The sequence below is a fragment of the Pinus tabuliformis genome, chromosome 4_2, assembly GCF_031772625.1.
Source record: "Pinus tabuliformis cultivar Carrire ecotype Pingquan chromosome 4_2, CPIR1, whole genome shotgun sequence".
In the NCBI taxonomy this organism is placed as follows: domain Eukaryota; kingdom Viridiplantae; phylum Streptophyta; class Pinopsida; order Pinales; family Pinaceae; genus Pinus; species Pinus tabuliformis.
Window position 1 is genome coordinate 138,368,721 of NC_142304.1, and position 27,150 is coordinate 138,395,870.

Here is a 27,150-nt window from a genome sequence, read left to right on the forward strand (position 1 = left end):
TTCAAGGAGGCTAAAAGAAGAAGCCCTAGGTACCCCTTTCAACAATTACCCTCTTTAGGATTAGTTAATGGAGTTTCATGGATTAAATGCAATCATTATACACTAGGAACATTCTTTCCACATCATCAACGAGTAACACATGCAAAACATCGCAAAATTGAAATTTTGAAAGATGTTGAATAAAACAAAATGCAATTTTTTATCATCAGAACAAATTCCAAGCATTAAACATTATTTGCAAGATAATTTCACCGTGAAGAAATACTTACAAGACAACGTAGAGTATATCCATCCATTAATAAGGCATTAGAGGCTCCAAAAAGATAGCAATAAATATCCAAACATCAAAGTTCATCCCAAAAACATCCAAAGATCTCCTCAAATTGCAGGTTTGAATTCTCTAATGAGCTATGCAGAATCCCAAGTGAGATGATTTGAGATGAGACTAGGTCTCATCTATTTATACAACATCTATAATTCGATATAACAAATAATAAAGCCCCTTTAACATGTGTAATATGCTAAGTAACCTACCCATGGTTACAAGCCAACCATGATAGCTTTAAAAATTAAATTGATTTTCCTCAGAAGCCCATGCAAGGCTAACGTCATGCATTCGTGGAGGCCTAGAGAGGTAACATTAAGGTCTCTTGTGCTAGAAATGTTTGAGAGGGCCTAAAAAATTGGGATGAAGAGGGTGATACCCTCCTTATGCTACAAAACGTAATTGGGACCGTTATTTTGGGTTTGGGGATCCAAAATGGGGCTCACGCGTCTCCAAGTGGCTCAAAATCAAGTCGATGATCCATCAATGGGGGCTAAAAGACACCACAAGCCCTCCCATGTTTGCCTGGGAAAGACGCAACCTCCTTTGGGCCTTGTATCAACATGCGAAGTGTCGGGTGCAATGTGTAGTTGGCTGGGGCATCTTGGTCCAAGTGTATAATCATCTCGAATAATTGGGGCACAAACAAGTAAATGATGGTGCTGAAGAAGCCCATGGTGTGGCAATCAATGCTCTGCATAAATGGAGGTCGATGGCTCTCAATGGTCACCCTACAAATTCCATTGTGATCCTCTAGAGGGCTTGGATCCCATATAGGGGGGCCGAGTTCAAGATGAAGACCCACCTGCAATTCTGTATAATATCGAATGCATCTCCTCTCCTTCAAATACAATGATTCATTAGTGCAATTGAATGAAGAAACTTGTTAATTAAGGGCAAAAGTGAGACTTAATAGTGGGTTTCCCTTCCAAATTTGGGGCTTTGAACATGTAATAGTGTTATGTTCTTGGGCAGGAGTGGTTAATGAGGGACCCTATTAGGTGGTTTCAACCTTTAGGGGAATGATAGGTCCAAGGTACACCCTTCAAATGGCAAGTGTCATGTGAAATAATGATGGAACAGAGAGGGGACACAAGGAAGGCTCCAAGCCACATGCCATGGTACAAGGGTATCTATGATAAGGAGTGCTCACACTTTGGGTATATGAGTGTAAGGAGGGAGAAATTATGGTGCATGAGTTACCCCAACCTTTGTTTTTCCACCCTTCATTTTCCTTTTGCCTTTTATTGTTTTTTCTTTATTTTACTGCTCGAGGCTTCAAGGGATGAGAGCATGATGTATGTGATATAGCAGTGACTACCCCCCCTCAAGGTGGGGCAGTTCATTGTCCACCAAGGTTTGGTACATACATGGGTTCCTTAATGATGCAAGGGGCACTCATAGGGGTCCTAGGAACCTGGGTGATGACCATAATTATAAGGGTTATAACTCATGCTCAGCTTTTGCCCATGTGCTAAATTTTATTGTCTCGACCATCTTTTGCATTTTGTGGTACATTTCCTATTGTATATGGCCATATTATGCTTTTTACTTTTTCCTTAGTTGCATCAACCTCCGGGGCGTGTTTCTTAGCCCGACCCAAGGTGTGGACAAAGGGTAAGGGGACCTTGTCGACTCGATGGACAAATGTGGACCCAGATAGGAAAATTTGAAAAGGGCTAGTAATGAGCAGAGGGGAGTGAGATATATGGTATTGGGAAGTGGGACCACAGGGTTTCCCATGTAGTTCTCTTCCTAAAGTTAATAGTCAATAAAGGATATCCTACGGGACTAGGATTCATAATTAACCCCCTAGTCTGTAATATTCCAAATTGAAAATTTACAGCAAATAATAGAAACATGTACAAGGAGCAACAACCATAAACAAACATTTCACATGCATATCAAAATACCAGGAAAATAAAGCAGAACAACTGAGCCATTTTATTAATCTCGAGAATGGTGAGTACAATGAGTAAGGAAAAGGGAACTTGGGCTTACTATTGCAAGCTATGCAAAACCCAAGTGAGACAACTCTGATCTTGAGGAAACACTGGCCTAAATTGGTACTGTGTATTACTCATGAAATTATTGATGCTGCTGCTAGAATGGGACTGAATATTCTGCTTTGAAAAATGCCTGGATTCCATTTGAAATTGCAGCCACGAGATCTACTCCTTATACCCAAAAATACCCAGAAAGGGTTTGGCCCAATTCTGAGCCAAAACTGAACCCACAAAGTCATGCAGGTTTATCAGCTAATCAGTAATACGCCCTACTGTAAGAATGAGAATTTCAGGCCCAAATATCGCCCATAATTTTTTGTAAAATTAGCCAAAGACTCCTCTCAATAAACCCACAAAAACTGAGAAAGGGTTTGGGCTGCGTCCACCGACCCCCAGTGACCCCCAACAAATGTGAATTGCCCAATCTTGCCAGAAAATGCCCTACAGTTTTGATACTACTGAATTATGTCCAAATCAGCTGCGCGAAATTCCTCCTAGCTCTAGCTAAATTCTCCATTGAGAAATACCTCCTATCTCTAGTGCTTATCTCTCTTGACTCCACTTCTCTAATCCCTTGTGCAACACTTGCTCAATAGCTTTTGCGCCCTTGCCAAAAAATAGAAAATTCGAACTAGGTAATAGCCTCCAATCGAACATAGCAAATCGTTGTCCGAACTTTGGTCTAACAATAAGAAACTTCCCTGCAAAATCTCAGAGCCTTTAACCCATGCTTGCTCCCACAATGTGTTCCACAAAATACCTTTGTAAATTGTGCCCAAGAAAAATGCACTACTGAATAAACTCCTGCAATGATGTCCAATGGAAGCTTTGAATTGAGCTAATGAAATTGTCTCACTAGGGAGACACTCGAAGTTATCCGAAATGAGGGTGGAATTCTGATTGGAATTCCTTGTGCTAAACAACACTTTGGCCCTTGTGCTAAACAACTCCAAGAGAAGATGAAATATGAAGTGTAATAGTTAAAAGATGATCCACAAAATGAGTCCCTCCCGAGGGAATATATTTTCTCTCCATCCTTGTAGACTCTATTTTAATATTATTTTATTGGTGGGGGCCATTTTGCACTTAGTTACTTTTTCCACGATTTGAATAAAATAATAATTTGTTGCCAATCTACAATAAAATAATACTCACCACCTTTCTCCAAAATACTAGTTGCCCCTTTTAATTAATATTACCAAAATTGGGCAAAATTCCCATGCTCACAAAAATGGGGATATTACAAATCCTGCTCGCTAAAAATTGCTTGTGCTCAAGCAATGCCGAACAAGCACTCTCTCTATCAACTAACCCAAATGGCTACTACAAATGATACTCGGGTCCCAAATGTGCCACTGAGTCATCCCTATCCCCAACACTATCCTGTCATCAAGGAATCCCTCGATACTAGGGTCCCAAGCCATCTTGATCAACGTGAAGCACCCCTCGCTTCACTCACTGTCCAACCTGGTACAGGCACCCAAAGCCCTCTGCATACTGTCAGTATGTAGAGCATCCTGATAATATAAAGTCCTGATCAATTCGCTGTGTAACTTCTCTACTGAGTCATCTATCTCATGCACTCCAGGGTGGACTCCAGAACATACAATCCATCCCTGGTGGAGATGAATCCTCACCCACATGAGCTTTGCCTGATCTACTCCTGTTGATCATCCCTCCATGTTGTTGAAATCCCCCCATGCCAACGACGAATCACTAAAATCCAATGGAATATTAGAATGGTCTCCCCTATCTAAACCAACTCATCCCTAAGGGTAGTTGAATTGTCAAGTACTGTGACGCTAAGGTTCCATGCCCATTGCAGGAAGAAACTGTCCTGCTAACCCCACGACACTCTTGTCATGACTGACTACCCAACATGCTCGTACCAGAGCATCCTGTCCTGTAATTCTCGACCATAATATATGTGTTGGTCGAGGTTATGCCCAACCTGCCCAAGCGACCAAACAATGATAAAGCCTATTACTCCATGGTTGGCCCAAATCTTGAGCAACAGTCTACCTCGCCATATGATGAAGACCTTAGTGATTCCCCATGTGTCAGTCTGAGAATGAATCAGATCACCGACTATCCTGACCGTACTCACTAAGAAATGGAGTGTCCCACCAATCAATTGGATCCTTAGATCCCATAGCCATACTAGAGGTTCACAACTCCCAATCCTCATTGCCTGCTGTAGTGACATGCAACTAGCTATTGGGACTCCTCTCTGCCTTGTCTCTGACCCTGCATGTATCCAATAGATGTGAAAATTTGGAGACCCAAATCCCCTACTGCGGCAAACTGATGTTTGTTCTCCTACTTGTTAATTCATGCAAGTTATTTACTGTGTTACACTATAAATATCGAAGTAAATACGACTGCAACCTTCACTAATTAAATTATATGTGGAAATAAGAACTGAGCAAGAAGAAATAACCAAACACACAATTAACACCGTTGTTTTTGGACAAATGTCCTCAGAAAAACCTAATGTGGGAAAACCGGTGCTGAGGATTTGTATTATTGTGTAGTAGTTTCTGAATACAATTCTTTCGGATGCCAAAACTGGCAATCCTATACAGAGATCTAACTAGACAAAACATAGTGAGATGATATCACCTTGTCATTGGAAAATCGGCTTTGATTTGCACTGGAGATGAGCCTCTGCACTGTCTCTGTGCAGTCACTGCGCAACACTGCGCAACACTGCTAGTGGGATTGCACTGCACCTCTTGATCTCTTGCTAGCTAGAAACTTTGGCCCTTTGGTCTCCCGGTCTCACACCTCGGCTCCGACACTAGATCCCCACTGTTCCCCAGAAGAAATACAGACTCCCTCTGAAGCTCTGCGCTACCACGACATAGCTTTGCGCTGCCTCTGCCTGGCGTTGTGCTGCCTCTCCAGATTACTCTCTGCACTCTCTGCCTTGCACTCTCTGGATTAGAAAAACTTCCTCCGAAAAACTATCCTTGCCCCTCATTGCAAGAATCTCCTCGATGATGTTTCCGGCTGCTCTGTGCTTCTCTCTTGAGAAATCAATTTCTTAATCCCACTCAATGTGTCTTCCAAATGCCCATCGAAGTCCTTATAATCTTCTCATTGAGTAATCAATCACCTAGATTAAATGCCAATCAATGGCTCAGATCATATTGACTCGATCTTCGTCTTCTTCTTGAAGATTCACTCCTAGTTTTATTAATACCCTTTTTTTTAATTTCGTAAGTTTAGACTTAGGCGTCCATTAAAAATAATTAATTATTTTAGTAAAACTGTCTCCCGGTGGAATTTCCCAAAATGATTTTTGGGTATTCTAGAATACATGTGTCCTAGCCTCCCTGCAAATTTTGGGGTTTAGAGCACATCTGATGCTACCAGTAATCAACAATAGATGGGTACTAAGCATCAAGAATCTGTCCAGTGTATGACAAACTACTTTGCTCTTGCCAGACCACACAGCGAAACCTGCTATCCCAGCTCCTGATGATGTATCTGGATACAACTTGGAGCCTAGGCATCCTCCTGCCAATGAGGACTACCATCCCCTGTACCTCATGCTCAGATAACACCTCAGGCGGTACTGCCGATAGTGCACCCTGCAGCGCTTGTAGGGTCACCTCCCTAAGTCTTCCGTCAGCTCATACCCTGACCAAATGCCACCACTGAGAAGTCTCTCCCTGGATACTTTGTGTCCGAACTAACTGTCTCGAGTGAGCCTCTTGTGTTCTGCTGCTCGTGATGAAGGTGTCAAAGGACAACATCCAACTCCTCTATGCCTGCAAATAATGTAGAAGTGAGAGAGGTGCGAAAGTCCCGATGGATATCATCAAATGATGCTCATTTGCGTCCTCATTGACCCTGGGTGATCGATGCCCAATGGCATGCTTGTTGTCTCTATCGGGCGGTCTCCCTGGTGGTAATGCTCCAAAATCCCAATAAGAAGCATCACACATTATTACATACGGCCAAGCATCCCTGCGCTCCCCTGCATAAGAACATGTATCTCTGTGCCCCTTGGCACACGAATGCACCCAGTTGCACACCTCTGTGCATTGTTGAACACCACGACCAGCCACCATAACATCCCGAATCATCTGATTTCCCTGCTGTGACAAAGTAGTTGTCACTCCATGCGAAACCTCGAGGTGATGTGAATTGCTCCTCCTACTCCACACTGCAAACCCGCACAACACGACACTCCTCCGTGCGCCTCTATGCTCCTTGGTAGAACACTGAACTCTGTGGCACGACTCTATGCACCACCGAACACCTACGCCAACTGCTGCATCACCTTGCATCCTCGGCCATCCCACATGCATCCATGCATCTGCTACTCTACTAGTGAATCCACTACATGCTAACAAAAATGATACTACTATGCCTAGCCTCAGTAGCTCCTGCGTCTAATATGCCAATAAGAGAGCACTGTCTCCATACAATGCCTTGACTGATGGCCTGCTGATGGCACCTCCTCTAACTAGCCCCTGCCAGAGTATGTTGATCATCCTACAATCCCATGTACGCCCAACATCCCAGAAAACCCGCGAAGTTTGCCTTTGCCCCTGTCAATCCAACCTGACACTAGTGCTGATGGAGACCTAAAAGTGTGTGGGCGCTTGGTCACCAGATCCATCGCACTGCTAATACCATCACTAACCAAGCCCATGTTGTGATGGGGAATCCCACCTAGATCCCAACAACAATCTGGCCCTCGTACTCCTCTAGTAATCCACAACATTTACTGAGATGCGACCATGGATGTACCCAACCGCCTAACTTGCTCCATCGGGTACCAACTCAGTACCTCTCACCATTTAATCCCAAAGGAGGGATCAAATGTACAATCTCATGTGTATGGGACAAGCCCTCCATGTTGACGTTGTGCCATATTCAACTCAAGCTGTCGACCCTTGCTAGCTCGGTCATCCCCTATGATTTGTCTCGATAACTCTGCCTCTCTCAATCCAATGCATAAGGGTGAGATAATAACGTTGAGGACCTTGTCAACGTGCCTCTGAAGCGAATTGTATTGAAATCCCAACATGTGCTCTCCACGCTGCCCCTCGTCAATGTCTAGCTGTAAGTACGGTTGGACATCCTCCTCCATAATGATCTCAACTTGAGCCTCCAACTGCTCCTCCACCGAAAACCCATCATATAAAACATCCTCACTGGTCAAATATAGGTGACTTTCATCTGGCAATTTTGTCATAGATCTGGATGTCTTTGTACCTATTGGCTCCTCCTCAATGGTGGAGATGTCTCTCGGCACCTCATCAACTTGTGGTGCGCTGCTATCACCTAAAAACTTGGTCACAACACTGGGTACCTCATCAACTGTCGACATCTCATCAACGGGTGTATGCTCAACTGTCTCCTTGCCAACCATGGCCCCTTCAACTACTTTTTCATCTTCTGCCTTGATCCTCCTCATCATCCTTGCATAATTCCACTGAATTCCCACTGATTTGTGCATGTCTCTTAGTTCACAAAACTCCCAAAAGGAGAGGGATGCCTGAATGTCATGTCCCAATGATTGGTATGCCCTCCAATTTGTTGCCAATAACTCCACATTAGTTGCAATCATGTCTTGCCATCTTGATGCATTATCCATAATTTTGGGCATAGTGGATTTGTTGTATAATTGAGAATGGTCCTGATTCCCAATTGTGGTATGAATCAGCTGCTCCCCCACATCAATCATCATTTGTTGCATCCTAATCACCTCATTCAAGGTTACTGCCATGTTGTTTGATTTTAACCTTTCTTTGGATCCCATGATTTCTTAGTTTTTTATTTTGGTCTTGTCATCACTTGGCTTAAGGCCCACAGCTAGCCAAGATCATGGCTTTGATACCACTGTAATATTCCAAATTGAAAATTTATAGCAAATAACAGAAACATGTACAAGGAGCAACAACCATAAACAAGTACTGCACGTGCATATCAAGACACCAGGATAATAAAGCAGAACAACTGAGCCATTTTATTAATCTTGAGAATGATGAGTACAATGAGTAAGGAAAATGGAACATGGGCTTGCTATTGCAAGCTATGCAAAACCCAAGTGAGACAACTCTGATCTGGAGGAAATACTGGCCCAATATGATACTGTGCACTACTCAAGAAATTACTGATGCTGCTCCTAGAATGGGACTGAAGATTCTGCTCTGAAAAATGCCTGGATCACCCTGAAATTGTAGCCACGGTCTCCACTCATACCTAAAAATACCTAGAAAGGGTTTGGCCCAACTCCAAGCCAAAACTGAACACACAGAGTGATGCAAATTTACAAGCTAATCAGTAATACGTGCTGCTATAAGAATGAGAATTTCAGGCTTGAATATTGCCTGAAAAATTCTGTAAAATTAGCTGGAGACTCCTCTCAATAAACCCACAAAAACCTAGAAAGGGTTTGGGCTGAGTCCACTGACCCTCAGTGACCCCCAACAAGTGTGAATTGCCCAATCTGTCCAGAAAACACTCCACAATTTTGATAGGACTGAATTATGCCTAAATCAACCACGAGAAATTCCTCCCAGCTCTGGATAAATTCTCCACTGAGAAATACCTCCTATCTCTAGTGCTTATCTCTCCTAACTCCACTTCTCTAAACCCCTGTGCAACACTTGGTCAAAGCTTTTGCGCCCTTGCCAAAAGATAGAAAATTCAAACTAGGTAATAGCCTCCAATCTAGCTCAGCAAATCGCAGTCCAAACTCCGGTCTAACAATAAGAAAATTCCCTAGAAAATCTCAGAGGCTGTAACTTGTTGATTTGTGGTAGCATCCAATGTGCTCTAGCCATGAAAATTGGTGGAGAGGCTAAAGCACATGAGATCTCCAAAACCCATAAATCGTTTGGAGAAATTATGCCCAGATGAGGAGATATTAAAATAATTAATATTTTTAATGAGGTCCTAAGTATAAACTTAGGTAAATTAAAATATTAATGTGTATTAATATAATTTTGGGTTATAAAGTTCCAAGACACGAGGATCAAGCCAAATATAATCTTAGCTGTTGATTAGGGAGTTAATCTTGACCATTGAAGACTCAACAGGAAAAGTATAAGAGGAGGCTTGAGGGTCAGTTGGAGATACACCAAATTGATCAGTCAGTTTGATTTCCTGGAGCGGGGTTTGCTAAGAGAATCGAACGAGTGATCTGTTGCAGTGAGGGGCAGTTCGGAAGAAGGTTGAGAATACATAGCAGAGATGCAGAGATAGTACCAGAGAGATAGCGCAAAGCTTGGGGAGGTTGGCACAAAGGCAGCTGGGACTTACGTAGAGGCTGAGGAGGCCAACGTGGGTGACGTAGGGAGCCAAAGGGCTGACACAGAGGCATCAGTAGCTGCGCAGAGGCTAGTAGAGCTGACATAGGGCCAAGAGGCAGCGTTGGGTGATCTTCGTGGGGTAGACTTAGTGCTGGTGAGCTGAGAGGGTGACGCAGTCCCAAACAAAGTGACGCAGAGCAGTGGAGAAGCTTGGAGCAGCTTTCGCTGTCCAACGAAGGAGCTGCCGTAGTTGCTATGGGATCGATTATCTGGTGACTCATCAGCGGGAATATTTGTCTTCAAGGAGGGGTACTTCTGTCGAGGGCATTCTCTGTTGGGTGAGCCATTTCTGGCACTCTAGTTGTATTCAGAAACTGCATAATATTAAAACACTCATAGCTGCTGCACCGATTTTTCCGCATTGGGTTTTTCCAGGGAAGATTGCCCAAAAATAACTGTGTCCCTTGTGTGTTTGTCTCAGTTATTTCAGTTCCCGATTTGTATGTGTTAAGGCAACATTTGTGTTTTCAGTGTTTATATTTATAAATAACTCGTGAATGAAAAGAACAAGTAGGAGAAAATAAACCAGATAATGTAGTAGGGATTTCTGATGTGTCAGACTTAGAAATTTTAAGCTAACCCATGCTCGCTCCCACAGTGTGCTCCACAAAATACCTCTCCACCCAAGAAAAGTGCACTACTAAATAAACTCATGCGATGATGTCCAATGGAAGCTCTGAATTGAGCTCCCCAAATTGTCTCACTAGGGAGACACTTGAAGTTTTCCAAAATGAGGGTGGAATTTTGATTGGAATTCCTGGTGCTAAATGACACCCTGGCCCTTGTGCTAAACAACTCCAAGAGAAGAAGAAATATGAAGTGTAATAATTAAAAGATGATCCACAAAGTGAGTCCCTCCTCCTCTTATATTTTCTCTCCATCCTTTTAGACTCTTTTTAATATTATTTTATTGGTGGGGGCCATTTTCCACTTAGTTACTTTTTCCACAATTTTAATGAAATAATAATTTGCTGCCAATCTGCAATAAAATAATACTTGCCACCTTTCTCCAAAATACTAGTTGCCCCTTTTAATTAATATTACCACAATTGGGGATATTATATTGTCAAGGTAAGGGAACAAGAGTACAGCAAAACTTTTCATTTTTGCAACTCATCTAGTAATGGATACCCAAGTGTGCGCAAGAAAAACAAGCATAAACAGCCAATTAAGTAATGAAAAATCATACCTTTAGGATTGGTTGGCCAACCTTTAAACAAATGATCATGACAGAGGAGCGAGGGTACACAACGGCTGGCTTAGGTGGTGGAGAAAAAGTAGCATATCAAAGCTATGAGGTGGCTGTCAAGGGGCTGCTGGCTGAAGACAAATCGAGGATAAAATTTCTCTTATGGGGTCAGCTGCTGGTCGTGGGTAACAAATCCAACCTTGTAATGGGTAAAGGAATCTCAGTCGATAGAGATTGAGTTCAATTATGATTTTTATGGCTCGTAGTGGATTAGTTTATATTTAAATCCACTAGAAGGAGTAGGCATAGCACCAAGCATGGCATAGACAAGCACTACCGATGTAGCTCTTGCTTCCATTAGTACTATCACCACCACCAATACTACTACTCTATGTCCTTGAAGAGTTTGATAATACTGAAGACACTGAGCCAGAGAATCATATTCTAGGTTAAGGAACACATTTCTAGCAGTAGTGTTGAGTTTGATGATTCATCATGTGGATTAGTGATTTGTAGTAGGTTATTATTTTGTAGCATGTTTTTTGGACCTAAAGATGATTTGAACCTTTGTTGATTATGTATTATCTTTTTGATATGTATCGCACTCGGCAATATTTTGATATATTCACCCTTACACAGTGTATATATGAGCAGACTATGCTATCCTGTGACCCTGTCTCTAATGGTTTGGACTCTAGAATATTTAAAATGTTTTTTTTCATTAAGACTTAAATACATTGTCTTTTTTTAATAAATTGAGTCATTAAATTCAAACCCTTGCAAGTCATGGTTGCATGCAAGTAGAATCTGAGTTGACCCTTGGTTGATTCCAAGGCCCAGTCTGAGTTTCAAAACTACTGGACAGAGCATACCAGTTAGTGGGAGTTAGTGGTGGTTCTCATCTTGTTGACATGATTACATTTCTAGACATGGTGAGAGAAGGCGCTTTGGAAGTGATTTGTAATTCTGTAAAGTGCTTTGAATTTGAAGTCAATTCTCCAAATTTTGTTCTGGTAGCTTTAGATTAAAGATTTTATCTTTATTGCAGCTAAATTTCATTTCGTTGGTTATTGGTGTGTTTAATCGCTGATTACTTGAATTTTCTGAGTTGACTGAGATCAAGAATTACCCTGCTCAATCAGATTTTGTTTTGTTTGATACCATAACCCACAACAGTTAAGGCGTTGCAGTCATAAACAGATTGAAAATGATTTTTCTTTCTGTTTTCTGAGTTTTCACATGCATATCTGAAGTCCTTCAATGCGTCTTTGAGGTGTTTCATAGCAGATTCGCACTGAAATAGAGGTAGATTGATAAAACTATGTGCTGATTCGATTTTTAGCTTGTTGTCCTGTCAATTTCTTAGTGGATTTCAGGTCTGATATTTAATATACAGCAAGGTTTTCTGCAGATCTGAAGTGGGTTTCGGCAAGAAAAAGTTGTAGTTTCTCTTTAAACCACATAGGGATTCCCCCCCCATGTCTAGCCCACACTAACCCACAGTACAGAGGGAACTTGCAAAGGTGACAATGTACTTGCTCTAGTTGATATTTGGAACTGGACAGCATTGAGTGTTAATTGGGATAAAGCAACTTTTTTATTTTCATTACCTACTCCTCTTTTCATGTTGCTATACAGCTCCTATATGGATTGTCATAGGTAGTTCTGATCAGTGATGTTCATTGTACATGATGGTTGCATATAGTAGAAGATATGCCAGGCTTATTTGAATAATTGCACATCTTTTCTGTTACACCTCATAAAATTTTAAGGGTTTTGATTAGATTTTTTTTTTTTTTTTTTCAACTTGAAAGTTATTCATTCAAGCCTTGACCCAGAAATACCAGATGTGGTGTTTGACATTCTTTATGCTGGAGACACTAGTGTGATCCACCAAAGCTTGCGTGAGCGCCATAAACTTCTTTGCAAGGTCGTGAAGCCTTTAAAGGGTCGCTTAGAGCTATTGTTACCTGAAGGGAGTTTGAATTCATGTCACTCTTTTGGTAAAAGTATAACTAACCTTAAGTTTTGGATTGATATGTTGTTAGTAAACACAATTTGTAGTTGCGTGTTAAGTGAAAGAAAATTAGTATAGGATATGGTTTCATTGTTTTAAGTTTCTGTTCCTCATTTGCATATTAAATTGTTTGGGGAAGGTAACATTTTGTTTCCTTTTTCAGCACATTAATGTCTTTAAAGGCTGATGATTTTGCTTGGTACTATTGTTGTAGGTGAACCTTGTTGGTCCTTTATTGCTGCTAGTGTTGAAGAAGTTGCTAAATTTTTTCAAGGAACTGTTGATAACAGGTATGATGTTGAAGTAATTTTGAAAATGATGTTCCATCACTAGAGTTTATCTTTTTAATGTGTGTTTGTGGTTACATTTTGTTAGGTATATTGGTCAAAATTGGATTTAGGCATAGCTGACAGTAAATTTTTCATTGTGTAATAAAGCAATAATAAATGACTTAGACTCTAGATAGTCCTTTTTAGGTGATGCAAATATGTCTTGATAAAATTTTGGAGATTAGTTGATTAGGTATTTGAGAGTTACATATCGCAGTCCTCTTTCTCTCATGTTTTTGAGACATTGCATCACTTTGTAATCAAGAAACTATTCTCTGTGTTCTTAATATGTGTCCTTCATGTATTTATTGTGGTGTGTGTAAATTTGACATGGTATAAGAGCCATGGAGATGAAGTGCTGAGGAGAAAGTGTGTGAGGGCCTAGGGATTGCATTGGTCAAAGGCATCGAGGGATTGCTGCACTTAGTTGGATAAGATAAGTGAATATAAGATAATTTTATTAATGTCCAAAAAATGATCAGAAATGGGTAAATGGGACTACTAAAGACACTAGTATCAGTACACTGTCAGATGCAAGCTGCTGTATAGAAAAAATCAATGGCTAGAAAAGAAAAAAAAAGTGCTATCATAGAATATTGGGTGGCAAAGGGCTCAAAGCTAAAAGTCAAATACCCTGGAGGGATGTCTTCAATAGATTACAAGGGAAAACAAGAACAAAGGAAGGTTCAATGCGCCTGAAACTATCACCTAATGACAAGGAAGAAATGCTGCTTTTATGTGGGTTATCTATGTTTGTATAAGTGTCTCTCCTAACATCTGATGCCATGGAGAAATAACTCATAATAGATGTTGTAAACAAACAGTATTCTGTTTGTACTTAAAATGTATTTAGAGACAATGTATTGTTTTATATATTGATAGAATGATATAATAATAGGATGCTTGAATGTTACAATGAGAGCCCTGCTTATATACTAGGCAGGGTGCCTTTTCACAAGTGCTCATGTCCTTTGGGACATGTCTCTTCAATAATTAATTATTATATATATATATATATATATATATGTTTGTTATGTTGCCACCCTCTTGAGTAATACTTTGTCCTCAAAGCATAATGAAATATATTTTCTTTTAATTGCGCATGTCACTTTTGCAATATATAATTCGTCATTAGTAACTATCTTGGAATTGGGAATTATCCATTTCCCTTTGGGACTTCTATATATATATATATATATTTTAATTATTATAAATTTTTTATATTATTATATATAATATAATTAATTAATTACGCTTTTATTTAAAGTGACTTTATAAAAATTTATTATAATGTAAGTTTAAAAGTTACTTAATAATGCCTTTATAAAGTGACTTTAATAATTTGTTAAAGTTGTTTTATTTTTATTCTTTTTATATATGCCCAATAGGCATCATACAAATTCGTATTGTCATGACCAGTTGGTGGCTTGTTTGACCGAGGTAATCTTTCTAGATTGAAATCACTAACTTGTATTTACTGTAGTGCTTTGAAAGTGTATATTTCTTCTCCCGCTCTTCATGAATCTGATCTTCATGGCCACTATTGGTGAAGGTGGCCTGTTCTTCCTGGGCTTGAAAATAATGAGTGGTAGCTTCGTGCAGGTCAGGAAAAATGCAAATAATTACTACCTTCATGACAACATCAATGTAATGTTGCATATTGATGTTGTGATGTCTGATTTTGAGAACATTCAGAAGTGCAGTGATGTTATTTGTTATATCCTTGATATTGCGACATCAAAGTAACATATATATAGCAACATAAAAGCTAAGAATATTAAAAGTCTTGGTGCTGCCTCTAACACTATATCCGATGCAATTGTCATATAATCAAAGGTAAATTTATAGAACCATGCTCTGGATTTTCAACTCCTCATACATTACATGGTCACCTAGGATTTGCAGGAGCATTCATGCATTTTGGTGGGAGGATCCCTGTAGATAACTGCCTTTCAAACCAACGAAATTGACGATTTTGGCCACATCTTTGTATGCTTCATTTGCATACTCACACGAAGAGTAATGTTGATGGCATAAATAAAGTAGGGGTTCGTCGACTACTTCGAACAAATATCTGTATCCCTCGATTGACAAAACGGTCTCTTTGTTTTCTTCACTGTACTGGCAATAAAGACAGAGCATATTCAATTTATGCTGCAGGGCCTTCCAATACTTTTTCTCTTCATCCAGGTTCAAAATTGATCTATAATATTCTAAAATATTATGGAAATGAAACCCCAATTTGTTCAAGATATCCTTCATAACTCTGGTACTAGGAATAACCTCGAGGCATAACATTAGACATAGTGTTGTGTTGTTTAGGATGTATTGGCACATGCATTCCCTCATCTTGGAATGAGGGATCAAATTGTTAATGTTGAAGGGTTGATGGGTTCACAATGTCATGCATCATGTCCTAAATCCTCTCTAGTGTCCTTCGGTCATAAAGAGCTTCAGCTTCGTATTCTTTAACATCTAGTCGAAATGGATTATAAGCGAATGCTTAAACCAGGGTATCAACATATTCGTCAGGATTATCATTTGAGTCCATTTTCGTGTGAGTATGGGATGGTCATGACCTTTCATTGGATGGAGGTTGAGAACTGAGGAGTTTTTTCTACCGTAAGCTGTATGCACTATTAATGGCTTGAGCTTCATCTAAAATCATATAATTCCATTTAACTTGATTGAGGTGCTTCTCATTAGTTATCGCTACTTGGTAACTTGTAATGAGTATGTGGCAACTCACGTTTGATAAAGTTGCTTAGGGTTTATTTTTTTTCTGAAGTATAATATGTTCTTGAATTCTACCCCAATAAGGGATAATATTCAATGTTGAAGTTTCTAAGTTTACTTAGTTAGAAACCCTCCATGCACTTTATCTGATTTATTCCTACCTACTTGTTATTTTCCTTGACAAGTTATTACAATGTAAATACTGAAAATAAACACTAGTGCATGCCCAACATATTACAAAACAATTACTAAAAGAAACAGAAACAAACACACCGTATGACAACTTTATTTTTGGATTAATATCCCTGGAAAAACCCAATGTGGGAAAACTGGTGCAACTATCTGAGGGTTTTCTTATTAAGCAATATTAGAGTACAATTTGGGTGTTGGAACTGGCCTACCCAACAGAGAATTTCCTTGGCAGTAAACGGGAATTGAACCCACGCATGGTGGATTCACAATCCACTGCCTTGGTACACTTGGTTACGTCCGCTATGCCTTCTGACAAAAACCCATTTTTCTTCTAATAAGATCAAATGTCATTTAGGGGTCTTAGTTGGTGATCTGGGCTGTTCCCCTCTCGACGATGAAGCTTATCCCCCATCGTCTCATGATTCACTAATTGTCTAGCTCCGGGAATGGTGGGAGCCATACCTAATCGAAAAAGAATATTATCGAAACCTCTCAGTTTTTAACAAATCTACTGGCTGAAACCCTGGATAATCCTTCCGGTAGCTTCTCAGCACCAATCTTCCACAGAAACCCCAGCGTCAGCCTCTTTCTGGACTGCATCAGCCTCTTGCTGGACTGCATCAACCCCTCTCTGCCTCACGTTGGCCCTACGTCACCCTGGATGGGTCTGTGTCAGCCCTGGGAGGCCCTGCATCAGCCCTCTGAGTTAGCAAAGCTGGCCTCCTTGAGGCTCTGCGCAGCTCTCGCCTGCCTTTGCGTGGCCCTGTGTGAGCCCTGGCTGACTCTGCGTCACTCCCCTTGGCTACGACGCTGCTCTCCTGACACTATCTCTACCTCTCTGTCTCTCTGTACTCAAATGCCCCTCAACTACATCTCCCAATCACTAATTCTATCTCTCTTAGCAAACCCCGCTCTAGAGAATAGAATGACTGATCACTCTGGTGTGTTCTCCAAGAGACCCTCAAGCCTCCTCTTATACTTTTCCTGTTGACATCTCAACGACCGAGATTAAGTCCCTAATCAACGGCTAAGATTAGATCTGGCTTGACCCATCTCTTTTGGATCATTCTAACACAGTTTCATATTAATATACATTAATATTTTATTTTCCCTAAGTTTAGACTTAGGGACTCCATTAAAAATATTAATTATTTTAATATCTCTTGAACTGTTTAGAATCTACCCAAACCCTTTCTGGGTATTGGAGATCTCATGTGCCCCAACCTCTCCACCAAATTTCGTGGCTAGAGGACATCCGATGCTACCCAAATCAACACTCCCTCTTAGCGAGGACTGTGTTCTAGCAATACTCCTCACTGAGTATTACTCTGATCATCCGACATCGGTACCTGTGATGATGCGAGGCCTTCCTGCCCAACATCCTTTTGCACTGATGGATCCTGTACTACTGCCCATGGTTCTGCCACTGCCACTACTACATCTCTACGATAGCTCCCGCTGCATACATGCTGCTGCTGGTCCTTTCTCCTAGCACTACATCCGCACTGCACCTCCTCTCATCATGCTGCATCGTGCTGCCCATTGCTGCACTGTAACTCATTTACTGAGAAGTATGTAACTGATCTCCCAATCTGACCTCCTTGTTGGGCTAGAGGCACCCACTGATGTTGAAGCTCCCTCTGTCGCTGACAAGTGCTCCCTCTCTGATCTCTGCGTTGCTGCAACAACTTCCTGCATCTCGTACCGTTGCACACCTCTCTGTGCCATCCTGCACTGGTGCAACACTCCTGTGCCTCTTGCATTGTTGCACCATGCTAGCCTTGTGCTGTCTCGGGACTCCTGCACTGTAGCTCTCTCTGCCGCTCCATTCGCATCCATCTCTACTTGACTTAGCCAGTTTTGATACTCCTCTTTGGGGCTCCTGTAGCAAGGTCTAATCCAAGAGACTGGGTACCTCGAGGAACCTGCCCCTCATCGTCTGTAGTTCGCCTGACTACATCTCGGTGTCTCCCCACTTCTTCTCAAGTGGTGCATGTGCACTCATGGCACAATCATTCTCTGTTAAAACTTCCTTCTCTGCTCGTGTTGGTGCTGCCTTAGTCTCGGAAGACTCTCCCTTACTCCTCTTCCTTGGATAGTGGGTCGCATAATGACCCAACTCCCACAGTTGAAGCACTTGATCCTTGAAAGATCTTTCTTCTTTCGCTTCTCCTGCTTTCCCTCAGATGCTAGGGCCACATCTTCCTCCTCCTGCTTGACTTTGATCTCCTTACTGTTGCTACCCGTCTTCGACTGCCGTCTTATCTCTTCCTAGCGAAGAGATGCCCACATCTCGTTCCAAGGTGGGAGAGTCTTTCTACCCAGTATACTCTGGACAAACACCTCCCAGTCTTCTGAGATAGCATTCAGGGCTGTCCTCACCATTAGCTCCTGATCTGGTGTCACCTCTATAGCAATTAACTGATCTTGGATCTCATTCAGTCCTCTGAGAAAGGTTTCAATCGGTTCTCCCTTCTTCATCTGATACGACCTCAACTGATTCTCAAGCAACATTCTTCTCTGCACAGAAGTATGCTGGTACAGCTTCTTGCGAGCCTCCCACATCTCAAATGTCGTTTCCTTCTCGGCTATGTGTGGTACTACATGATCCTTGACCCCGTCAAGGATAATTCTCTTGGCCCTTGCCGTCGCCTCCTCGTACCTGTCATTATGATTGGGGTTGACTGGGATAGCTATTACCTTCAAGGCGAAGTTCTTGACACAATTCCTGTCAAGTACGGATAAGATTTTGGTCTTCCAAACTGTGAAGTTCGTTGCTCCTTCCAGTCTATCCTGGTCTCTTACTCTGTGTAGTGCCATGATGCTCCTTTACTTCCCTCCTGGAAGCTTTCTGTTCGAATCCTCTAAGTCTCTACTTCCCGTCTAGAAGTTCTCTTCTGGACTCCCTTTGAGTCCTGATTTACCTCTTGGAAATCCTTCTGCCGCTGTCGAGATGCTCCCTACTTTGATCATCTTGTGCAACTACACCACTGATCTGGGTTCGTCGGCTAGAAACCCTTGGTAGCAACTCCTTTGGATTTGCTCTGTCAGGTATTGTTCTGACTACAGTACCTCACCAGCTCCACTCCGTAATATTCCCGCAACCTTCTAAACCCCAACAACCTGAAGGTGAGAGCTCCTAGGCTATGTGGAATCTCGGCACCAGCAACCCGGCCTCCTCAGCCAACTGCGTCAGCCCTCCCAACTATTGCGTGGCTTCTTTTGCCTTCCTTAGCCTCTATGTTGCCTCTTCCCGCCTCATCCTTGATGACGCAGACACTGCATCACCCTTCCTTATTGCTACTCTGCTAGAAACAACTTCTGTCACCTCAGGACAACTGTTTTCTACTGCTATTGCTCTGCTCGGCTGATGTCCTTTAGTCCTCCTGTGATCTGCAATCACCCTCTGATACAATGTTGAAATTTCTAAGTTTACTTAGTTAGAAACCCTCCATGCACTTTATCTAATTTATTCCTACCTACTTGTTATTTTCCTTAACAATTTATTTACAATGTAAATGCTGAAAATAAACACTAGTGCATGCTCAACATATTACAGATCAGCAACTAAAAGAAACAGAAACAAACACACCATATGACACCATTATTTTTGGACTAATGTCCCCAGAAAAACCCAATGTGGGAAAACTGGTGCAACTATCTGAGGGTTTTCTTATTAAGCAATTTCAGAGTACAATCTGGGTGCTGAAACTGACCTACTCAACAAAGAATTTCCTTGGCAGTAATACCTCTCAGTTTCTGACAAATCTACTGGCTAAAACCCCAGATAATCCTTCCGGTAGCTACTCTGCACCAATTTGCCCCAAAAACCCCAGCGTCAGCTTCTCTCTGGACTGTGTCAGCCCCTCTCTGCCTCACGTTGGCCCTGCGTCACCCTAGATGGGTCTGCGTCAGCCTTGAGAGGCCCTGCATCAGTCCTTTGGCCCTCTGCGTCAACAATGCTAGCCACCCTGAGGCTTTGCGTAGCTCCCGGTTGCCTCTGCGTGAGCCCCGGCTGACTCTGCGTCACTCTCGTTGGCTACTGTGCTACTCTCTGGACACTATCTTTGCCTCTCTGTCTCTCTGTACTGAAATGCCCCTCAGTTGCATCTCCCAATCACTAATTCTATCTCTCTTAGCAAACCCCGCTCTAGAGAATAGAATGACTGATCACTCTGGTGTGTTCTCCAAGTGACCCTCAAGCCTCCTCTTATACTTTTCTTGTTGACATCTCAACGACTGAGATTAAGTCCCTGATCAACGGATAAGATTAGATTTGTCTTGATCCATGTCTTTTGGACCATTCTAACACAGTGTCATATTAATACACATTAATATTTTATTTTCTTTATGTTTAGACTTAGGGACTCCATTAAAAATATTAATTATTTTAATATCTCCTAAAATGTTTAAAATTTGCCCAAACCCTTTCTGGGTATCGGAGATTTCATGTGTCCCAACCTCCACCAAATTTCATTTCTAGAGCACATCCGATGCTATCCCAAACCAACATTCAAATCAGGGCAGAAATTTCTATTTTCGTCAACCCAATTATCCAACAGAAGCAAGTGCAATAGCTTGGCTTGTCTTTTTCTGCATAAAATGACTATAGAACTTTGTTTTCGAGAGTAAAAAGTTCAACTTCTATTGTTGTCTTTTTTGCTTTTCTAAGTTTTTCTTCATGCTTTAAGGCTTTTTCTGCCTCTGTATCTTCCTTTTTCCTTATCTCAGCCTTCTTAGCATCATAAGATTTCTTTTTATGATATGTCAGGAAGGCTTTTTGGTGTTTTGGCAAGTCCCTTTTCAGAATGTTGGTCCAGTCCTCTCTAATTTTCTCGGAATAGTTCATTACAACTACATCTGGAGTTTCATCTTGTTCATTCATTGTATACTGTTTTACTTCCTCATCTATAGTTTCTACATCTTCAGGTGTTGTATTTTCAATAACTTCATCCTTTTTGACATTAAGGTCAACTTCTATTGTAGGTGTCAATCTGGTGTTTCAAGAAACTTTAGCAATTTTATAAGTATTTCTCTCATTTCCAGTAATAATTTTCGATTAGCTTTATGGTCATCCAATACTGTTTGGGAATATGTTCCCATGATTTCTGGACCTAAAGCTTAATGGACAGACTGCACAGCGGTTGATGGCCAGTGGGTCGAGTAGATCTGATACCACTTGTCAACAAACAATATTCTGTTGTACTTAAAATGTATTTGCACACACATACACACACTATATATATATCCAAGATGATAGAATAATAGCATGCTTGAAAGTTACAATGAGGGCCCTGCTTATATACTAGGCAAGGTGCCCTTTCAAAAGTAGTCATGTCATTTGGGACATGTCTCTTCAATAATTAATTCTTATCTAATGCCTATTTATGTTTGTTAGAAAAGACTTTTGGAAGAAGAGCTCGTTGATGGTGTGTTTTGCTGTCTCAAGCAAATGACCTGCTTCTATATGGAAGTGTAGGACATCATGCTTCTTAAATATTAGTGAAGTGTTTCAGCTGTCCAATTATTGTGTATATCAGATTTGATTTTCAGCTTTCGTTGTTTTCTTGATTGGGTAACTTCTTCATGTTGAGCCGACTTAACATAGGGTCGAAATTGTTAAAATATTAAACATATGTTGAAGATAAGGGGGCAAATTTACTGAAGTAAAATCCATTGTAATAAAATTATTTCATGTCTGTTGTATGCATTAAAAGGTGTGCCTTAAGGGCTTTAACACATTGATAGTGAAGTACACTTGTTTTGTATCTTTTCTCTTTAGGTGCCTATTTAGATCTACTATAATTGCAGACTAGAAATTTTCTATGAGGAACCTGAGTTTCGGTGCTTGTACCTTTCTTTGTTCCAATGCCTTCATCTTCCAAACCAACAATAGCTTGTTGAAGCTCCGAATTCCAATATTCATAGGCACACCTATTCTTGGAATATTTCCCTAACCAATGGGATATCCAATCAACAAGAATTCTCATAAGAATGTATGCTGCTAGTCTCCCAGGAAGAATCTTTGTGATGATGCCCTTTTCTTTCTCCCAGTTGTGCTCCCCTCCTTTATCAAGTTCTACTGTGTGATGGAAGGATCTACCTAGATCCCATTGCCAAATATGATATCTATCATCCCCAATTCCTGAAAGCTCCTATTGTGCTTAACCATGGCTAGAAGTGTCTTCCCATAAATTCTCAACTTGGTACGGTACGAACTCATAATCTCTCTCTAGTGTAATGGTCATGGGCTTCTGTCATAGGAGATGTCAACCGTAACCATAACACTTACGGAGTCCATGACCTCCCAAAGAATCTCTCCCACTAGTCATCAACGACCCCTGAAAATCACCACCATGCTGACCCTGTGCTGCTCTAATTATAATTGGATTACCAATATGCCAAAGCTTTGTCTTATGAATCCCAATGTGCTGGCCCTCCCGTGGAAACCACCTGCAAGATTGGGTTCTTGCTTGATTATACCAGCCATCCATGCGACTCTCATGAGCCATCATTTTATCTATATGAGGGTTGGAAAACCACTCATGTGTAGTTACAGTTTTGCAAGTGTTGTTTTTCCATGACCTTGGTGTCTAGGATAGAATCTTAAATCTTTGATGCTACAAAACCAAAAATCCCAACGAAGCTACTTTGCACAATGGAATATAAACAACAATAAATCTCTTAGTGCACAAAATATAAACAACTTTTTACACAAATTATGTACAATAACCCAACTTCGTTATATTAATCAACTTGAATAATACAACAGACTAGGGCTCTCGTACCGGGGATAATGGCCCTGAAATATCCACTAGTACAAGAATACAAAACTGGGGCTTCGTGTCAGTCCATCAACAACCAATATACCCTCAACAAGATAGTTTGACCATCTGGGTGTAGCGCACTCTCTCAACGGCTCTCTGTCGTACCTTGTACTGCCCAGTCCTTTGACTCCCGATCTGCAACATTTGCCTCTATCAATGCTCCATGTCCATCGGACCACTGAACCTTGGCTATCCAATCTGCTCACAAGTTGTGCCTTAGTCCATCAAGGGCACAACACATCGAGACTCTTGTTGAGTTGTTCACAACTCCGTTTGTGAAGAACTGTCAAGTCCCCAATGTTGCGCCTCAGTGACTCAGCGACTCCATCCCACTATAGTCTTCCTACACTACTCCAATGAAGACTAACATAGGATGGGAGGGCTATCACCTATCACCATCAAATGTCGCTTCTCCACTAATGAACACGGGCTGCATCAAACTTCTCCTCTGGTTGATCAGACCTATGAGCTCCACCCAATTGCCTCTCCTAGGCTTACACTTAGTCCGCTCTCACGTTGCCCTCCAATAGATCACGAGTGACCAATCCTTGTTGTAGCATCTACTCTTAGTTAGGGCCGCCAACACCTAGGAAACCCCTCCTCTTGGCTGCTAAAAAACTCCACCATTTAGTCCTCTCCTAGGACACTCATCCTCTAGCATCCAATCATGAAACAAGATGACATCTACAACTCCCTGCTGTTGCCACCTTGACTTCAATTTCTGTGCATTCACAAGACTGGTTAGGGCACACAACAACCCTAAACCACAACTCCAAAAACTACTGTTTTCCTTATCCAAACCACTGCTCCTTTACCGCCCTTTACTAGGTCTCTCCACACATTGTTTGGGCCCAAGGTTCCTCCCTAAGAACCATCACAACATGCTGGTTTGCTACAGTAAAGGTTGCTTCCCTTTAACACAAGGAAATACCACTTGATGAAGCCGTCCCTGCCTCTGTTTACCTACACTACTGCTCTTAGTGGCTACGTCTGCTAGTTTTTGTAGCATTGGATGTGTTCTAGTGACGAAATTTGGTGGAGAGGATAGAATACATGAGATCTCCAAATCCCAGAAATCATTTATGGAAATTCCACCTAGAGATGAGTTAATTAGATTATTAACCTATTTTTTAATGTTTACTAAGTCTAAACTTAGGAAAATTGATTAATTAATCAAACTTAATTAAGTCAAGGTGAGAATAGTTTAGAAACTCACACAAATGATCGACTTCAAGATGATCCTAGCCCTTGATTAAGTTTTAATCTTGGTTGTTGGTGATCCAACAGAGGATTATAAGAAGAAGTTAGTGGGCACTTGGAGAACACACTTGAGCATTTCGATTTCCTTAGCAGATCAATTTCTATAGAGTAGCAGTAGCTGCTAGAGAGTCAGAGATTGAAGCAAAGACAGTGAGCGGCAAGGACAGTGAGGCTGGAGGAAGCTTTCCAGATTCAGCGAGTGCATTGCGGAGACGCAAAGATAGCCATAGTGAGGTTGATGTAGGGCCTACGCAGAAGCCTCTAATACACAGTTTGATTTGCAGATTGGGGAAGTCGTTTAAGAGATCCAGAGGCTGGGAGAAACGTTTCCAGAGTCAGTGGCAAGTAGAAGAGGCAATTGAGTGTGAGATCGAGTCTGTACGAAGCCTGCGCAAAGCCTACGCAAAGGGTGATGCAGGAAAAGACGTATAGGGTTTTAGAGGTCAGTCTTGAGTGCCATATTTGCCTGTGGAGTGAGGAAAATTCCTGACTAGATTTTTGCCAGAGATTCGACATTCAAATTTATTGCACTCATATTTTCTCACCGCCGGAGAGTCAAAGATCGAAGCACAGACAATGAGGCTAGAGGAAGCTTTCTAGATCCAATGATTGCATCAGAGAGGCAAAGATAGCCACAGTGAGGTTGACGCGGGGACTACGCAAAGGCTTCTAATAGGCAGTTCGATTCACAGATTCGAGAAATCATTTAAGAGATCTGGAGGCAGAAGATTCACAGAGGCAGGGAGAAACGTTTCCAGAGTGAGCAGAAGCAGAAGAGGCAACTTAGTGTGATATCCAGGCCATACGGATTTGTGCCTGTGCAAAGCCTACACAGAGGGTGATGCAGGGTAAGACGTAGAGGGTTTCAAAGGCCAGCCTTTAGTGCCAGATATGCCTGTGGGGCGAGAAAAATTCCTCACTAGATTTTTTCCAGTGTTTTTCTTTGTAGGATTACCAGATTAAACATCTAGATTTATTGTACTCAAATTTTCTCACTGCTACATAATAATAAAACCCTCAGTTGCTACATCGATTTTCCCAAGTTGGGTTTTTCCGGGGACAAGTTTCCAAAAATAACTGTGTAAATTTTATGTGTGTGCGCCCTAGATTTTCATAGATTCTTGCGCTATTTTCTTCCACAATTTTATATGTGAAAATCACAGTGTGACTTATTTGATATTCGCCGTAGCAGACAATAAATAAATTGTTAAATACATTAACAATTAGAAAAATAATTTCTAGTTGTTGTGATGGATGAAATTTTCACATGGTATCAAAGCGTGAGTGATCAGCTAGGAAGCTTAGAAGCGGAGAAGGGAATTTTGCTGTTCAGTAGGCATAGCAGGCCGAAACTCCCAGAGGCTACGCATTTCATTGACAGGAAAACTGAATTTCTAGGTTGGAAATTCGATTTTCAGATGTAGGTTGGCAGAAAAGTTAAGTTGCCGGGTGTAGTGATTCCAATAGTCAGAGGGAGCAACAACAATCGAGATTTTTGCTGAGTAGATTCCTTGGTTGGATGCAAATGGTTTTGCAGTAGCAGAATCAATGTCGGGTGGAAGAGAAATATCACACACAGAGGGAGATATCTCTTGGAGGGTTTCTAAATTCGATTTTCCCAGTTGCATATTAGCAGTAGTAGCTAGTAGATCTACACATTCCAGGAGGGAGTGCAAGCAATAAAGTAGTAGACGAGTAGAGGAAGAGCGAGTTTCCAGATCAGATCAAGACATGGCCACAACTGGGCTTAAAGATCAGGAGAGGTTGGATGGGGCTTCTTGTTGATTTGGGGTAGCATTGGATGTGCTCCAGCCACGAAATTTCGTGGAGAGGTTGGGGCACATGAGATCTCCAATACCCGGAAGGGTTTGGGCAGATTCTAAATAGATCAGAGATATTAAAATAATTAATATTTCTAATGTAGTCCCTAACTCTAAACTTAGGGAAAATAAAATATTAATGTGTATTAATATGAATCTATGTTAGAATGGTCCAAAAGACATGGATCAAGCGAGATCTAATCTTAGTTGTTGATTAGGGTCTTAATCTCGACCGTTGAGATGTCAATAGGAAAAGTATAAGAGGAGGCTTGAGGGTCACTTGGAGAGGACACCAGAGTGATCGGTCATTCTATTCTCTAGAGTGGGGTTTCCTAAGAGAGATAGAATCAGTGACCGGGAGAGCAGCTGAGGGGCATTGAGTACAAAGAAACAGTGAAGGTAGAGATTGTGTTGGGAGAGCAGCACAACAGCTAAGGAGAGTGACACAGAGCCAGCAAGGGCTCACATAGGGCCACGCAGAGGCAGCTAAGTGCTGCGGAGAGCACCAGAGAGGCTAGCGTGTCTGACGCAGAGGCCCAGAAAGTTGACGCAAGGCCTTCTAGCGCTGACGCAATCCAAGAAAGGCTGACGCAGGGCCAACATGAGACAGAGAGGGGCTGACACAATCCAAGAAAGGCTGACGCAGGGTCAACGTGAGATAGAGAGGTGCTGACGCAATCCAGATTGGGTAGACACTGGGTTGCAAGAGAAGTTTTGTGCTGAGGAGCTACTGGAAATGTTTTTCCGGGGTTTCAACCAGGAGATTTCTCTCAAACTGTGAGGTATAGCTGCTAAGGAAATTCTTTGTTGGGTAGGCTAGTTTCGACACCTAAATTGCACCCTGATATTTCTTAATAAGAAAACCCTCAGATAGTTGCACCAGTTTTCTCGCATTGGGTTTTTCTGGGGACATTGGTCGAAAATAATGGTGTCATGTGGTGTGTTTGTTCTTGTTTTTTTTAGTTGCTGATTTGTAATATGTTGAGCATGCACTGGTGTTTATTTTCAGTATTTACTTTGTAAATAAATTGTTAAAGAAAAATTAACAAGTAGGTAGGAATAAATCAAGAAAAGTGCATGAAGGGTTTCTAAATTAAGTAAACATAGAAACTTCA

The 27,150-nt window shown here is 41.4% G+C and overlaps 1 protein-coding gene across 1 annotated transcript in view; it reads left to right on the top strand.

Moving 5' to 3' along the window:
• ATLIG4 (DNA ligase IV) overlaps nt 1-27,150 on the top strand; it is a 495,731-nt gene that overhangs the window by 263,844 nt on the left and 204,737 nt on the right. The window contains exons 10-11 of the mRNA XM_089428338.1: nt 12,702-12,857; nt 13,086-13,161. Coding sequence (XP_089284464.1) covers nt 12,702-12,857; nt 13,086-13,161 — 232 coding nt within the window. The remainder of the gene's footprint in view (nt 1-12,701; nt 12,858-13,085; nt 13,162-27,150) is intronic.